A 16,935-nucleotide genomic window follows, 5' to 3' on the forward strand; every position below is an offset into this window, starting at 1 on the left:
GCTCTCATATGACTTCAGCCACAGGTAACATCATAAAAGCACCTTTCTAACAGCTCTCGAGCCATCACATTCAACTAAACTCTTGGATTTCTGACCCTCAGATACTGTGTGAGATATGTTGTTTTAAGCTGCTAGATTTTAGAATAGTTTGTTATGCAGTAATTGACAACTAATACCAGAAGTGGAGGTGAGGAAAAGATGTTAAAGCAAGAGTCCAAGTATCTTGAAAGAGAATAATCACAAAATGCTATGTTCATCACATATTACATAAAATTTCACATTTTACAATTAAAAAAAAAAAGTTTCTCAAGTTAGTTATTTGCTATGTAATGAATAGACTTTAAAGAAACAAAAGGAGAAAATGTCAATTTTAAGAAACAAGAACATTGAACTCACACAGGATACCAAGAAAGCTTGAATCAATTTCATTGGCATTAAAAGTTTTTATTTGGAATTTAATCCACAATCTATACAAGTTATTTACAAGGCATGAAAATGGAGAACAGCACAAAATACAGTTGAGGTATAAGCTAAGAGCACAGTATGTCATGTTTCAATAAATATAATTCAAAATTTGTAAACTAAGTGACCAGATAGATGAGTCTTGTTTTATAGTAAAACCATATAAAATATTTATTTCACGTGAGGTAGAGGACAGTTTTGTGTGTCATGTAATACAACCAACCACAGCAATTTTAACCATAAAACTGTACATCATTGGCAAGATTTTAAATTGAATTATGGTCAATGTAGTCAACAATTTGTTTCAACAGTTGCACAACAGATCTTTCATTTACTGCCTTCACAGATTAGAACTTCAGAAATACTTTAAGACTACTGTGTTGGCTTAAAATTATCAGGACAAATAAATACTTCTAACAGGGTGGTTAAAAGCAAGTATATTTTATTTCTCCCAAACTATAATTCCCCAAGAGTTGTTCAAGATTTAGCAATTCTTTTAGTAGGATTTTTTTTTTTTTTTACTAGAACTACTTTAAGTATGCTGTGCTTTATTTTCAAGTGAGGTATTTATATTGAAGAAAAAAAAATCTTACGAATTTCTCTTACATTCAACTAACTTAATACACTATTTTGTTTTCTGGGCTTAATTTTTAAAATTTCGGTTTTTACATTTGTTCACTTTAATTCAAACACAGTAGCACTATATAAGACATTTAATTCTATCACTAAAAAACAGGCTCAAAATTGCATTATGTATTATAGTTTAGAAGCCAATTAAAATGGAAAGATTTTACAAAATAAAAAGACTGTCCTTTTAAACAAGACGCAATATTGAATACCCATACAAATTTCTTCCAATAATGGAAATTCTTAAGTGTCTTACGCTAGAAAAAAATTTTAAGCTGTTTAAGTTATTCAACCCCACAATGTATAATACAGCAGTAATGTGTCCCTTATTGCTGGCAGCTCAATAAAAACTAACAAGTAGTTTCAAGCACAGAAACAGATGTACAGTGTGAGCACAACTTTTCATTCCATTAATTTTTAATATCCTGTCGTGCAGATTAAATGTGTAAGAGCAAATAAAAATGAGGATTCTTCCCTAAGCAATCAAAAATAAGTCATTGAGAAGAAAATTTTAGAAACTGATCAAAAACCTTCAGCACCAGCTTTCCTATTACATTTAGGGAAATAACCTTGAGCATGTTTCATATTACTCAAGTTTCTTTATCATTTTACTTTCCTTCAAACAGAAGCCATAGATGTGCAAATAAAATGGTTGTTCTGTCATGTCTTCTAAAATATATGGATAACCTGCCAAGTATCATTGTACTCAGTCTATTACACCTACTTTAGTAACTGGTTTTCAATTCAATATGTACAAATGATTTTATAGCTCAACTGGTAATATATTAAATATGTTATAAAATTAGTTCAAGAACCATAAAACGTCCTGACTCCTGGACACAGAAATTCAAGCAAAAGAATATGCTTTACAAAACTAAAGCACAAGCCAAACTTACATTGTTGGTCAAAGCCTTTCCTAGTGTTAAAAGTTGCATTTGTGAAATAAGGGTTGTTTAGAGCTTCCTCAATGACAGCAGGTTTTACATTTACTATAGATTTGGTACCTTTTTCTCATAAAGTTTAGAGTATAGAAACCATCATCACCCAAATTAAACATTACTCATCACCCAGTAAACTAACATTCTATCTTTTCTTCCTTTTAAAGATGCTCTAGCACTTTTGATAGGCTGTTCCTTTAATGCAGCTTTTTAAAGTAAATATTTTTATATTTTTCCTAAAAAGAAAAATATTATGACGTCTGAGGGAAAATCCGCTTGCCTGATGAATTGGCACACAAAAACTAACACTGAAACAAACTTTAAGCTAGCAACCAACACACAAAATGAGCATGCAAAAATACAATAATTATATGGATATTTTAGCAGAGGCCACTTGTAGAGTATTACAAAGTCTCTATATTTTCAAGCTACGTTGTACAGTTTAACTTGAAATTACTTTTAACTATAATAGGCATACTATTTACAATTGACTAAAAAAACATTTTCAAAGAAGTTAGACAGAAACTGATGGCACATCAGTGTATCTTCTGGAAAATGAAGACTACAATTTCATGTGGCAAGTTTCCCTTATGTGAAGAACTAGAAAAAATAGTTCTTTACTCAACTCTACATTAAGAGTTTATGATAATTTAAAGGTGATGAAGCATTGCTTAGAATTTTTAAATAACATATTTCAAAGATTAAGCAATTTGTTTTAGAAGTTTTGAGTTGAAACTTAAGTAAGCTTACCATTTAACTAAGTAACATAAGTAGATTTTGAGTGAATTAGAAAAATAAATGAAATTATAGGGGCCTGAATTATATGTCCCAAAAAGCTTAGCTGTGACACAACTAACACACAACTAAAATGAAACGGTATCATAAAATGTATTTGTGGTTTTTCTTTCTCCAGATAAAGAAACGGTATTAGGAGGATATGTCATTTTTAATATTTGTTCCTATATGTCATTTTAACATGTGTTCCTCCTTAAGGAGGAACAAGAATCAACAAATTAATTGCAGGTTTAATATAGTCGAAGTTAAATGGAAAATAGAAAATACACATTTAGACCATACTCTAGTATTGGGAAGTACAAAAATTCTTTTAGGATATATAAGTACCATTAAACAAAATATGAAAATAGCTGGTTAAATGATAACCTACTTATTTTTGAAGTTCTATACCAAGTATCTATCAACTAAGATGGGAATAGTAAATAATCTTAACCTTAGCTGATATATTTAAAAAATAAACTTAGCTCTCAAGTTAATTTCATACAGTACCTTACACGAGAACATAAACATAAAATTCATGGGATAATAATGTCAATTAATGGTAGCTTCAGGAAACTTTCTTTAAAAAATGCATACTAAGAATTTTACCTAGTATCTTTTAAGCCAAGAATTAACTAATATGAAATTTGCCATTAAAGAATGACAGGATTTTCTGTGCAAAAAAAAAAAAGAAAAGTGCAGAAGAAGTTGCCCCTCCCCCAAACTATGGAATTCCTGTCTTCTAAAAATTATCTAAAAACCTTTTAGTAGCAGATAACTAAACTTCCCTATATTAACCTATCATACACTACCAGTTGACTGTAAATTCCTGATTTTGATATTAAATAGTAACTGAAAATGGTCCATTCGTGCACATTTTGGTAAGACTTAACATTTAAACATACAAAAGTCCAAAATAACCTTCAAAGTGTTTAATATTTTACAATTTAAAGGAAGACAAATCCATTATATAAGTTTCAGGAAGACCCACAACTACATATAAAAACTGTACAGGAGGATTATGGATTGTATGGGAACTGATGTACATCAATTTTTCTCAAGTACATTAATATTTTCACACCACTATTAACAACATAAACAAAAGTTCAAAAATTATTACATTTTATTCCCTCTTCTAAAGTTGCTGCATAAAATTTTTTTTCTAAATATAACCACATTTAAACAGAAAATCTAATTATAACCGCTTCTTGTGTTTAGCAGCAGTGTATAAGAAAGCATGTTATCCTTCCCCATGGGGTGTGCTATAACCTCAACAATGAAATTCCTCTATTGACAAAATGTCTTAGGAGATATTAAATAGAGGAGAACTGGTGGAAATTCAACAATATGAACAAAATAAAAGCAGATTTTGATTATAATAATGAGTATACTATATTAACTTAGAAAGGAGATTGTGTTCATGAAAAAAAACGGAGATTCAACCCCTTGAGTAGCTCTATATATGAAATATGAAGCCACCATTGTATCTAAAATTGAATCTAAAATATGGATAACAAAATTGATCAAAACTATTTTCCATCACACAATGCAGCTTTTAAAAAGTATGCAACTGCTAAATTGCATTAGAAATATAGGCAGATTATGTAATAGTTGAAACCGTAAAGTATTGTTACTAAGCTGGTTGAAAAAAAAGTACAAAGAAACATACATTTTCATTCATTTGGAAAATGTAAAAATTTATATAGTAATATATAATCTCTTCCCTTTCTCTGATCTACAAATGGATACAATGCCTAGTTATTTTCATGCAGATAAATTGTTCAGAATTCAATTACCAAAGCAAATAAACAAACAAACAAAAATAAACCCTGTTGGGAACACACAGATGAATCTATTTAAAGGTTTCTATTCTTTAGCAGTCTTCGATGATTTCAAAATTTGCAGCTTTAGCTCTTTTATCATCATCTCTAACTTCTGTCTTGCCTCTCGTTCCTGTCTGAGTTCATCCTGGAGTTCTTGCCTATCAGCCTCGGCATGGTCCAATCTCTGTCTCAGTTCTGCCAGCTGTGTGATTTAGAAGACTGTGTCAGTTTTCATTCAGTGTTGTTTTTCCACTTACTCCTCACATCATGGCAAAGACCTACTTTCAAATTACTTATTACAAAAATGAACTATTTCATGCATGCATCTCTTGAATACCTAATACTATTAATCAGACTTTGACATGACCTTAAAATGAGGGTGAAACAAAAGGTCAAGAGAACTGAACACCTAGAACACTTTCATTATGCCCTACACTTCAGTATACCTCTCATCACAGCTGGCTCAGGTTAAGAGTTATTTGTTCATCTTCCCCAAGTTGTGAGCTACTATTCATTTTTGCCCAAGTGCTGTGAACACAGTGGGCAACAGTTCATGTTTGTTAATTCGTTGATTTGAAAGCCCATATACTACATTAAAATAACATAACCTCTGATATTCAGATAGCTAGAGATTAGCAATTTGGACAACTAAACTACAGAAACCTGATAAGTTTAAAGTAATAAAGTAATCAAGGTCAAAAAATCATCTTGGATGATATAAAGTTGTGTTTAACAGAACTGTCTATTTTGAAATCTAGTCTAAATGAAATGAGCTTAACATAAAGTAATTTCTTTAATGAAATTAAAATAACGGCTTCAATTTCCACATTGAAAGGGCAACACTATACAAACTGTAATTCTTACCTGTGCTGCATATTCAGCCTCTTTATCTTTCTCTAAATTTGAGTCACAGGTACATTTTTGCTTCATTACCTGCTCTAATTTTTTCTCTAAGTCTTTCTGTTCAACATAAAATTCTTCCATTCTTTGAGCATGTTCATTCTGCAAAGATTCAAGCTCTTTCTGTAAATTCTGCTGTTCTTCAGTGAGTTCCTTCATAGCTTTTGAACTACTCAACATTTCAACTTCCTGTAATTTAAAGAATCACAATATAATTTTTACTTTATTTCCATCACATTAGAATTTTCAATTCAGGAAAAAACAGGACAGAAAATATCTAAAATTCAGCTGTCATATCAATTCTATACATAAGTAATTATCTTGAAAACTATCTTCTCTAAGAATTTTAAAGTATATTAATCTTTCTTATAAATGTAAAACTGAATAATCTTAAATACATTTATAGCATCTCATCTTGACTTTCCTTAAGAATATGCAAAAGTATCTTTTCACAATGGACTATCATTTAGATAACAATTTTACCATCTGAAGTTGTTGCTTCTTCTGCAAAATTGAGTTCAGTTTTTCCTGTTGTTTTACATAAGTTCTCATTACTTCTTCCATGATTTTTCCCTTATCATCCTCACATATAACATCTTTGACAAGAAGTGGCGATGAAGCTGCAGCATCACGGTCAGTTCCTGCCTTGCCTGTGTCTCTGGCTAAGTTGCAAGTGGTAGGCTCAGGTTTCTTTTTGCTTGTAGAATTATTCGAGACTGATGGATCTTTGAAAGGCAAAAATGAAGTAACAGAGTATGAATATCACTCTGTTAAAATGTCACTAGAACAATCCATAAATGAAATTAAGAAAACAATTTCATTTACAAATGAAATAAAAAATAATAAGATACTTAGGGATAAACTTAACAAAATAGTATAAAACTTGTAAAATGAAAACTACAAAACATTATTGAAAGAAATAAAAGACCCAAATAAATGGAAAGCCATCCCATGTTTATGGATTGGAAGACTTAATATTGTTAAGATGATATCATGATCTGAACGTCAGTGACCTCCAAAATTCATATGTTGAAATCCTAGCCCCCCAATGCAATGGTATTGGGAAATGGGGCTTTCAGGAGGTAATTAGGTCATAACGGTAGAGCCCCCATTGATGGGATTTATGCCCCTATAAAAGAGACTCCGGAGAGCTCTCCCACCATTTGAGTACACAGTGAGAAGATGGCCATCTATGAACCAGGAAGCAAGCAAGCCCTTGCCAGACCAAATCTGCTAGTGCCTTGATCTTGGATTTCCCAGCCTCTAGAACGTTGAAAAGTAAATGTTTGTGGTATAAGCCACACAGTCTATGTTATTTTTGTTACAGCAGCCCAAATGGACTACAATAAATGATAATACTTCCCCAAATGATCTATTTTTTCAATGCAACCCCTATCAAAACTTCAACTGGCTTTGTGGCAGAAACTGACAAGCTGATTCTAAAATTCACGTGGAAATAAAAGGAAACCAAAATAGCCAAAACAATCTTGAAAAAGAATAACAAAGTTGGAGGACTCACAATCCCCAATTTCAAAGCTTATTACAAAGCTACAGAAATCAAAATTGTGTGTAGTACTGGCATAAAGACTGAGCCCAGAAACAAACCCGTACTTTTACGGGCAACTGGTTTTCAACAAGGGTGCCAAAACAATTCAATCAGGAAAGAGTATTCTTTTCAACAGTGTTGGGACAACTGTATCCATATACAAAGAATGAGGTTGAACTTCACACCTTATATAAAAATTAACTCAAAACGGATCATGGACTTAAATGTAAGAGCTAAAACTCTTAACTGGATTAGGCAATGGTTTCTTAGACATGACACCTAAAGTAAGCAACGAAAGAAACAATAAATTGGACTTCATCAGAATTTAAAACTTGTGTTTCAAAGGACACTACCAAGAAAGTAAAAAGACAACTGACAGAATGGCAAATTCTAGTACCATAATGTACAAAGAACTCTTACAATTCAGTTGTAAAGAGACAACCCAATTTAAAAATAGGCAAAGGATCTCAACAGGCACTTCTCCAAAGATTTGCAATGTCCAATAAAAACATGAAAAGATACTCAGTATCATTAGTCATTGGAGAATTACAAATCAAAACTATGAGATATCATTTCACAACCACTAGGATGGCTATAATCAAAAGACAAACACAAACAATAACAAGTGTTGGCAAAGATGTGCAGAAATCGGAGTCCTCAGAAGCCGCTGCAGGAAATGAAAATGGTGCAGCTGCTTTGAAAAGTTCGGCAGTCCCTCAAGATATTAAACATAGAGTTACCATTTGACCCAGCAATTCCACTCCAAAATATATAGCCAAGAGAAATGAAAACGTACGTTCACATTAAAACTTGTGCATAAGCGTTCATAACAGCGTTAGTCATAATAGCCAAAAAGTGGACACATCCAAATGTCCATCAACAGATGAATGAATAAAATGGGGTATTATTCATCCATATGATAGAATGTTATTAAGCCATAAAAAAGGAAGAAGTCCTAATACATGCTATAATATGGACTGAGAAAATATCCTTGGTGGAAGAAGCTAGACAACAAAAGGCCATATGCTGTAGGATCCCTTTTATATGAAATGTCCAGAATAGGCAAATCCATAAAAACAGAAAACAGATTTATGGCTGACAGAGCCTGGTGAAAGGGAAGAAGGAAGAGTAACTTCTACTGGATGACAGGGTTCCTTTTTAGGGTGATGAAATGTTCTGAAATTGAATAGTTGTAATCATTGCACAACTTTGTGAATTTACTAAAAGCCACTGAATCGTATACTCTAAAAGGGTAAATTTTAAGCAATGTGAATTACATCTCAACAATTTTTTTAAAGTCTCTAGAATTAAATAATTTAGGAAATATAATGCAAACATGGTATAATGGTATTAATACATTACTAATTATTGTTTGCCATCTTTAAATCCAAGGAAAACTGAGTTTTAAAAATCTCAAAATTAAAGTACAAAAACTCCTGAAGAATCTCAATTATCTATGAAAACAGGTAACTAGAGGACTCTTAGACTGCTCTGAGAAAGCTGAAAAGAACTGTTGCACTTGCCTAAGCTGTTAGCAAAGCTCTGCATCTATGAAGAGGGTAACACAGGAAGCATGTGAGCAGACATGTCTTGTCTGGTCCACAGTATTTTGAAAGGCACCGTAACTATGCAGTATTTTTTTAATGTCCAGCCGGCATTCTGCATTTATGCCATCTGCCTGGCGCCCACAGCTATGACTTTTCAAACCTTGCTTATTTCCATGACTAAGTGTCTCTGAGTCCTATACCTAACTACTCTTACATACACTTTTTTTAAAAATTATAGCTGATTTACCATATTATATTAGTTTCAGGTGTATAACAAATTTGATTCAATATTTTTATAGATTATCATATACTTTTCACATTATTAGTTAAAAGGTTTCTCAGTTCACAGCAAATTAGAAAGAAAAATAAGGACCTTTTAAGAAATCTGACAGTAAAGAAAAGGCAGGAAGAAGGAAAAATAATTAGACAAAAGTCACTTGCAATATGCAGCCATATAGTCTATTTTCTAGCTCATTAGCCTCTCTCTATATATCACCATTCTAGATAAGCAGAACAACTGAGGGTCTATGTAGTCACTCAAGAGTTTTGAAAGGTGGTATTTTTTTTTAAGATAAAAGCTTCCATTATCTGGAAAATTCTCTTAAATAGAAGTCCTCTTTGAAAATGCTGAATATGTTTATTAGATATTTGATTTTAAAAAGATAATTTCTGAATACTTACCTAAGCGGCTATATAATTCTCGACTTGTTTTTAGATCCATTTTCTCCTGTTCCTCCAGTGAAACATCTGGATAAGACACTATTTTTTGAAGTTTCCCACTACTGTGAGGCTTCTCTGAGTGCCTTGGTATAGATCTACTTGCCTCTGTCTTTGTGACCTCTTTAGGCTGGGATACAGCCGAAGTAAGCGACACATTTGGGGCAACCACTTTATCACACATGTATAAGTAGTAGCTGAAAACAAAGAATGGCCAAAGAAGATACATATTACATTTAGGTAAAAAGCAAAATATATTACATCAATTTCTATGGTTAAACAATTTTCTTTAAATCAAAACAGATAACAGAACAACTCAGAAAATAAGGGTCATAGAAAGGAATTCTTGAAAAATAAGTAGTTGAGGCAGAAAGAGTAAAATTATCAGGTTATTTTTGTTATTTTACAAAAAGTAGTTTCTAAGCACTTAAAAAGATAATGGAAAATCAGTCTCTTCTCCTTTCCTCAAAACCACGAGAACTAAAACCATGAAGTACTTTACAGAGCAGTTCAACAGCCCTGAGTAGGTAAGGTTTATGCCAAAAGAAAACAGACTATACACTACTCTGGAGGACTATTTCCGTGCCTGCCACCCCTCCAAAGCAAGGAATCCTTGCCCTTTATTGTGGTGAGACTGATTCAGTCCCACACTGCAAGGCTATGGCCTGACTCATCACAGCCCCAACAAAGAGCTCCCAGGGCCCTTCTCCCTTCTCAGGGAGAGAACCAGCATTCTGAATGCTGCCCAGCTACTGGGCAGTCCTCCTTGGATCAAACCCCCCAGAGCAATCTTCTGAAAATACTTTAGCATTTCTTACTTATTTGATAAAACAGCAATAATAAATTGTGCAAAACTAAGATCAAAGGGATAACTACCAATTTTACTCAAAGCTCATATAAAATTGTTCAGGAGATTATCTGAGAGACTCATGGAACAAAATTTGAGCTACATATTTAAGTGCCACATGATTAACTATAATCTGCTTAACCTCTAGCCAAAAGATGCAACCATTTAACTGACCAAACACTTCATCTTCTGAACTCTAAATAATCTCGTCTCATATCATTTTCCTTGTACAGGACATCTATATAGTCCCTCTTTACCAATCACATGAATTCTGAGAATGAAAACTCAGTATTCTGCTAAGAAAACTGACAGGTTTATTACTGCCCAAAAACTTACTTCAAATGTAATAGGAATAGAAGGAACTATATAAATGTAAGTAAGATTGAGATTCTTTATCACTGTGCTTGGGGAGATAAATATGTACAGTAGCAGATAAAAATCTAGGTTTTATAAATATAAACTGTAATCTAAGGTGCATTTTTATTGAAAATATGAAAATTGATTTTGAGGGTGTGGCTACTATGAAATCCTCTAACTTTCAAAAAAGTTTCGTTTTAAAATATCAAAGTTGACAGAGAGGGGAAGATGGAGGAAGAGTAAGACGCAGAGATCACCTTCCTCCCCACAGATACGTCAGAAATACATCTACACGTGGAACAACTCCTACAGAACACCCACTGAACGCTGGCAGAAGACCTCAGACCTCCCAAAAGACAAGAAACTCCCCATGTACCTGGGTAGGGCAAAAGAAAAAAGAAGAAACAGAGACAAAAGAATAGGGACGGGACCTGCACCAGTGGGAGGGAGCCGTGTTGAGGAAAGGTTTCTACACACTAGAAGCCCCTTCCTTCGCGGGCAGAGACCGCGGGTGGCGAGGCGGGGAGCTTCGGAGACACGGAGGAGAGCACAGCAAACCGGGGTGAGGAGGGCAAAGTGGAGAGGTTCCCCCACAGAGGATTGGTGCCGACCGGCACTCACCAGCCCGAGAGGCTTGTCTGCTCACCCGCCGGGGCGGGCAGGGGCTGGGAGCGGAGGCTCGGGCTTCTGTGGGATCGCAGGGAGAGGACTGGCGGTGTGAACACAGCCTAAAGGGGGCTAGTGCGCCACGGGTAGCCGGGAGGGAGTCCGGGGAAAAGTCTGCACCTGCCGAAGAGGCAAGAGACTTTTTCTTCCCTCTTTGTTTCCTGATGCGCTAGGAGAGGGGATTAAGAGCGCCGCTTAAAGGAGCTCCAGAGACGGGCGCGAGCCGTGGCTAAAAGCATGGACCACAGAGATGGGCATGAGACACTAAGGCTGCTGCTGCCGCCACCAAGAAGCCTGTGTGTGAACACAGGTCACTATCCACACCTCCCTTCCGGGGAGCCTGTGCAGCCCGCCACTGCCAGGGTCCCGGGATCCAGGGACAACTTCCCCGGGAGAACGCATGTCGCGCCTCAGGCTGGTGCAACGTCACGCCGGCCTCTGCCGCCGCAGGCCCGCCCCGCACACAGTGCCCCTCCCTCCCCCCGGCCTGAGGGAGCCAGTGCCCCCGAATCAGCGGCTCCTTTAACCCCGTCCTGTCTGAGCGAAGAACAGACGCCCTCCGGTGACCTACACGCAGAGGCGGGGCCAAATCCAAAGCTGAACCCCTGGGAGGGATGAGAGCAAAGAAGAGAAAGGGAAATCTCTCCTAGCAGCCTCAGAAGCAGCGGATTAAAGCTCCACAATCAACTTGATGTACCCTGCGTCTGTGGAATACCTGAATAGACAGAGAATGATCCTAAATTGAGGAGGTGGACTTTGAGAGCAAGATTTATGATTTTTTCCGCTTTTCCTTTTTGTGAGTGTGTATGTTTCTGTGTGAATTTTGTCTGTATAGCTTTGCTTTCACCATCTGCCCTAGGGTTCTATCCGTCCGTTTTTTTTGTTGTTGCTTTTGCTTTTTACTTTAAAATCTTTTTCTTTTCTTAATAATTATTTTTTTATTTTAATATTTTTATTTTATTTTACCTTACTTTATTTTATTTTCTCTTATCCTCTTTCTTTTTACTTTTTCTCCTTTTTATTCTGAGCCGTGTGGATGAAAGGCTCTTGGTGCTGCGGCCAGCAGTCATTGCTGTGCCTCTGAGGTGGGAGAGCCAACTTCAGGACACTGGTCCACAAGAGACCTCCCAGCTCCACATAATATCAAACGGAGAAAATCTCCCAGAGATCTCCATCTCAACACCAACACCCAGCTTCACTCAACGACCAGCAAGCTACAGTGCTGGACACCCTATGCCAAACACCTAGCAAGACAGGAACACAACCCCACCCATTAGCAGAGAGGCTGCCTAAAATCATAACAAGTCCACAGACACCCCAAAACACACCACCAGACGAACCTGCCCACCAGAAAGACAAGATCCAGCCTCATACACCAGAACACAGGCATTAGTCCCCTCCACCAGGAAGCCTACACAACCCACTAAACCAACCTTAGTCACTGGGGACAGACACCAAAAACAACAGGAACTACAAACCTGCAGCGTGCAAAAAGGAGACCCCAAACACAGTTAGATAAGCAAAATGAGAAGACAGAAAAACACACAGCAGATGAAGGAGCAACATAAAAACCCAACAGACCTAACGAATGAAGAGGAAATAGGCAGTCTACCTGAAAAAGAATTCAGAATAATGATAGTAAACATGATCCAAAATCTTGGAAATAGAATAGAGAAAATGCAAGAAACATTTAACAAGGACCTAGAAGAACTAAAGATGAAACAAGCAACGATGAACAACACAATAAATGAAATGAAAAATACTCTAGAAGGGATCAATAGCAGAATAACTGAGGCAGAAGAACAGATAAGTGACCTGGAAGATAAAATGGTGGAAATAACTACTGCAGAGCAGAATAAAGAAAAAAGAATGAGAAGAACTGAGGAAAGTCTCAGAGACCTGTCGGACAACATTAAACGCACCAACGTTCGAATTATAGGGGTTCCAGAAGAAGAGAAGAAAAAAAAGGGACTGAGAAAATATTTGAAGAGATTATAGTTGAAAACTTCCCTAATATGGGAAAGGAAATAGTTAAGCAAGTCCAGGAAGCACAGAGAGTCCCATACAGGATAAATCCAAGAAGAAACACGCCAAGACACAAATTAATCAAACTGCCAAAAATTAAATACAAAGAAAACATATTAAAAGCAGCAAGGGAAAAATAACACATAAGGAAATCCCCATAAGGTTAACAGCTGATCTTTCAGCAGAAACTCTGCAAGCCAGAAGGGACTGGCAGGACATATTTAAAGTGATGAAGGAGAAAAACCTACAACCAAGATTACTCTACCCAGCAAGGATCTCATTCAGATTCGATGGAGAAATTAAAACCTTTACAGACAAGCAAAAGGTGAGAGAGTTCAGCACCACCAAACCAGCTTTACAACAAATGCTAAAGGATCTTCTCTAGGCAAGAAACACAAGAGAAGGAAAAGACCTATAATAACAAACCAAAGACAATTAAGAAAATGGGAATAGGAACATACATATCGATAACTACCTTAAATGTAAATTGATTAAATGCTCCCACCAAAAGACACAGACTGGCTGAACGGATACCAAAACAAGACCCATATATATGCTGTCTACAAGAGACCCACTTCAGACCTAGAGACACATACAGACTGAAAGTGAGGGGATGGAAAAAGATATTCCATGCAAATGGAAACCAAAAGAAAGCTGGAATAGCAATTCTCATATCAGACAAAATAGACTTTAAAATAAAGACTATTAGAAGAGACAAAGAAGGACATTACATAATGATCAAGGGATCGATCCAAGAAGATATAACAATTGTAAATATTTATGCACCCAACATAGGACCACCTCAATACATAAGGCAAATACTAACAGCCGTAAAAGGGGAAATTGACAGTAACACATTCATAGTAGGGGACGTTAACACCCCCCTTTCATCAATGGACAGATCATCCAAAATGTAAATAAATAAGGAAACACAAGCTTTAAATGATACATTAAACAAGATGGACTTAATTGATATTTATAGGACATTCCATCCAGAAACAACAGAATACACATTTTTCTCAAGTGCTCATGGGACATTCTCCAGGATAGATCATATCTTGGGTCACAAATCAAGCCTTGGTAAATTTAAGAAAATTGAAATTGTATCAAGTATCTTTTCCGACCACAACACTATGAGACTAGATATCAATTACAGGAAAAGATCTGTAAAAAATACAAACACATGGAGGCTAAACAATACACTACTTAATAACAAAGCGATCACTGAAGAAATCAAAGAGGAAATCAAAAAATACCTAGAAATTAATGACAATGGAGACACGACAACCCAATACCTATGGGATGCAGCAAAAGCAGTTCTAAGATGGAAGTTTATAGCAATACAATCCTACCTTAAAAAACAGGAAACATTTTGAATAAACAACCTAAACTTGCACCTAAAGCAATTAGAGAAAGAAGAACAAAAACACCCCAAAGTTAGCAGAAGGAAATAAATCATAAATAAATGAAAAAGAAGTGAAGGAAATGAGAGCAAAGATCAATAAAACTAAAAACTGGTTCTTTGAGAAGATAAACAAAATTGATAAACCATTAGCCAGACTCATCAAGAAAAAAAGCGAGAAGACTCAAATCAATGGAATTAGAAATGAAAAAGGAGAAGTAACAACTGACATTGCAGAAATACAAAGATCATGAGAGATTATTACAAGCAACTCTATGCCAATAAAATGGACAACATGGAAGAAATGGACAAATTCTTAGAAATGCACAACCTGCCAAGACTCAATCAGGAAGAAATAGAAAATATGAACAGACCAATCACAAGCACTGAAATTGAAACTGTGATTAAAAATCTTCCAACAAACAAAAGCCCAGGACCAGTTGGCTTCACAGGCGAATTCTATCAAACATTTAGAGAGAGCTAACACCTATCCTTCTCAAACTCTTCCAAAATATAGCAGAGGGAGGAACACTCCCAAACTCATTCTACAAGGCCACCATCACCCTGATACCAAAACCAGACAAGGATGTCACAAAGAAAGAAAACTACAGGCCAGTATCACTGATGAACATAGATGCAAAAATCCTTAACAAAATACTAGCAAACAGAATCCAACAGCACATTAAAAGGATCATTCACCATGACCAAGTGGGGTTTATTCCAGGAATGCAAGGATTCTTCAATACACACAAATCAATCAGTGTGATACACCATATTAACAAACTGAAGGAAAAAACCATATGGTCATCTCAATAGAAGCAGAGAAAGCTTTCGGCAAAATACAACACCCATGGGCTTCCCTGGTGGCACAGTGGTTGAGAGTCCACCTGCCGACACAGGGGACATGGGTTTGTGCCCCGATCCGGGAGGATCCCACGTGCCGCGTAGAGGCTGGGCCCATGAGCCATGGCCACTGAGCCTGTGCATCCGGAGCCTGTGCTCCACAACGGGAGAGGCCACAACAGTGAGAGGCCCGTGTACCGCAAAAACAAAAACAAATTCAACACCCATTTATAATAAAAACCCTCCAGAAAGTAGGCATAGAGGGAACTTTCCTCAACATAATAAAGGCCATATATGACAAACCCACAGCCAACATCATCCTCAATGGTGAAAAACTGAAAGCATTTCCACTAAGATCAGGAACAAGACAAGGTTGCCCACTCTCACCACTCTTATTCAACATAGTTTTGGAAGTTTTAGCCACAGCAATCAGAGAAGAAAAGGAAAATAAAAGAAATCCAAATCGGAAAAGAACAAGTAAAGCTGTCACTGTTTGCAGATGACATGATCCTATACATAGAGAATCCTAAAGATGCTACCAGAAAACTACTAGAGCTAATCAATGAATTTGGTAAAGTAGCAGGATACAAAATTAATGCACAGAAATCTCTGGCATTCCTATACACTAATGATGAAAAATCTGAAAGTGAAATGAAGAAAACACTCCCATTTACCATTGCAACAAAAAGAATAAAATATCTAGGAATAAACCTACCTAAGGAGACAAAAGACCTGTATGCAGAAAATTATAAGACACTGATGAAAGAAATTAAGGATGATACAGATAGATGGACAGATATACCATGTTCTTGGATTGGAAGAATCAACATTGTGAAAATGACTCTACTGCCCAAAGCAATCTACAGATTCAATGCAATCCCTATCAAACTACCACTGGCATTTTTCACAGAACTAGAACAAAAAATTTCACAATTTGTATGGAAACACAAAAGACTCTGAATAGCCAAAGCAATCTTGAGAACGAAAAACAGAGCTGGAGGAATCAGGCTCCCTGACTTCAGACTATACTACAAAGCTACAGTAATCAAGACAGTATGGTACTGGCACCAAAACAGAAATATAGGTCAATGGAACAGGATAGAAAGCCCAGAGATAAACCCACACACATATGGTCACCTTATCTTTGATAAAGGAGGCAGGAATGTACAGTGGAGAAAGGACAGCCTCTTCAATAAGTGGTGCTGGGGAAACTGGACAGCTACATGTAAAAGTAGATCACTCCCTAACACCATATACAAAAATAAGCTCAAAATGGATTAAAGACCTAAATGTAAGGCCAGAAACTATAAAACTCTTAGAGGAAAACATAGGCAGAACACTCTATGACATAAATCACAGCAAGATCCTTTTTGACCCACCTCCTAGAGAAATGGAAATAAAAATAAACAAATGGGACCTAATGAAACTTAAAAGCTTTTGCACAGCAAAGGAAACCATAAA

The 16,935-nt window shown here is 36.0% G+C and overlaps 1 protein-coding gene across 1 annotated transcript in view; it reads right to left on the bottom strand.

Annotated features, from left to right (window-relative positions):
• Nucleotides 1-419: 419 nt before the first annotated feature.
• Nucleotides 420-16,935, bottom strand: part of SKIL (SKI like proto-oncogene) — a 33,346-nt gene continuing 16,830 nt past the window's right edge. The window contains exons 4-7 of the mRNA XM_030863766.3: nt 9,299-9,531; nt 6,008-6,249; nt 5,489-5,713; nt 420-4,826 (exon numbers count right to left, since the gene is read on the bottom strand). Coding sequence (XP_030719626.1) covers nt 4,668-4,826; nt 5,489-5,713; nt 6,008-6,249; nt 9,299-9,531 — 859 coding nt within the window. The 3' untranslated portion in view covers nt 420-4,667. The remainder of the gene's footprint in view (nt 4,827-5,488; nt 5,714-6,007; nt 6,250-9,298; nt 9,532-16,935) is intronic.

Source organism: Globicephala melas, chromosome 4 (genome assembly GCF_963455315.2).
Source record: "Globicephala melas chromosome 4, mGloMel1.2, whole genome shotgun sequence".
NCBI lineage: Eukaryota > Metazoa > Chordata > Mammalia > Artiodactyla > Delphinidae > Globicephala > Globicephala melas.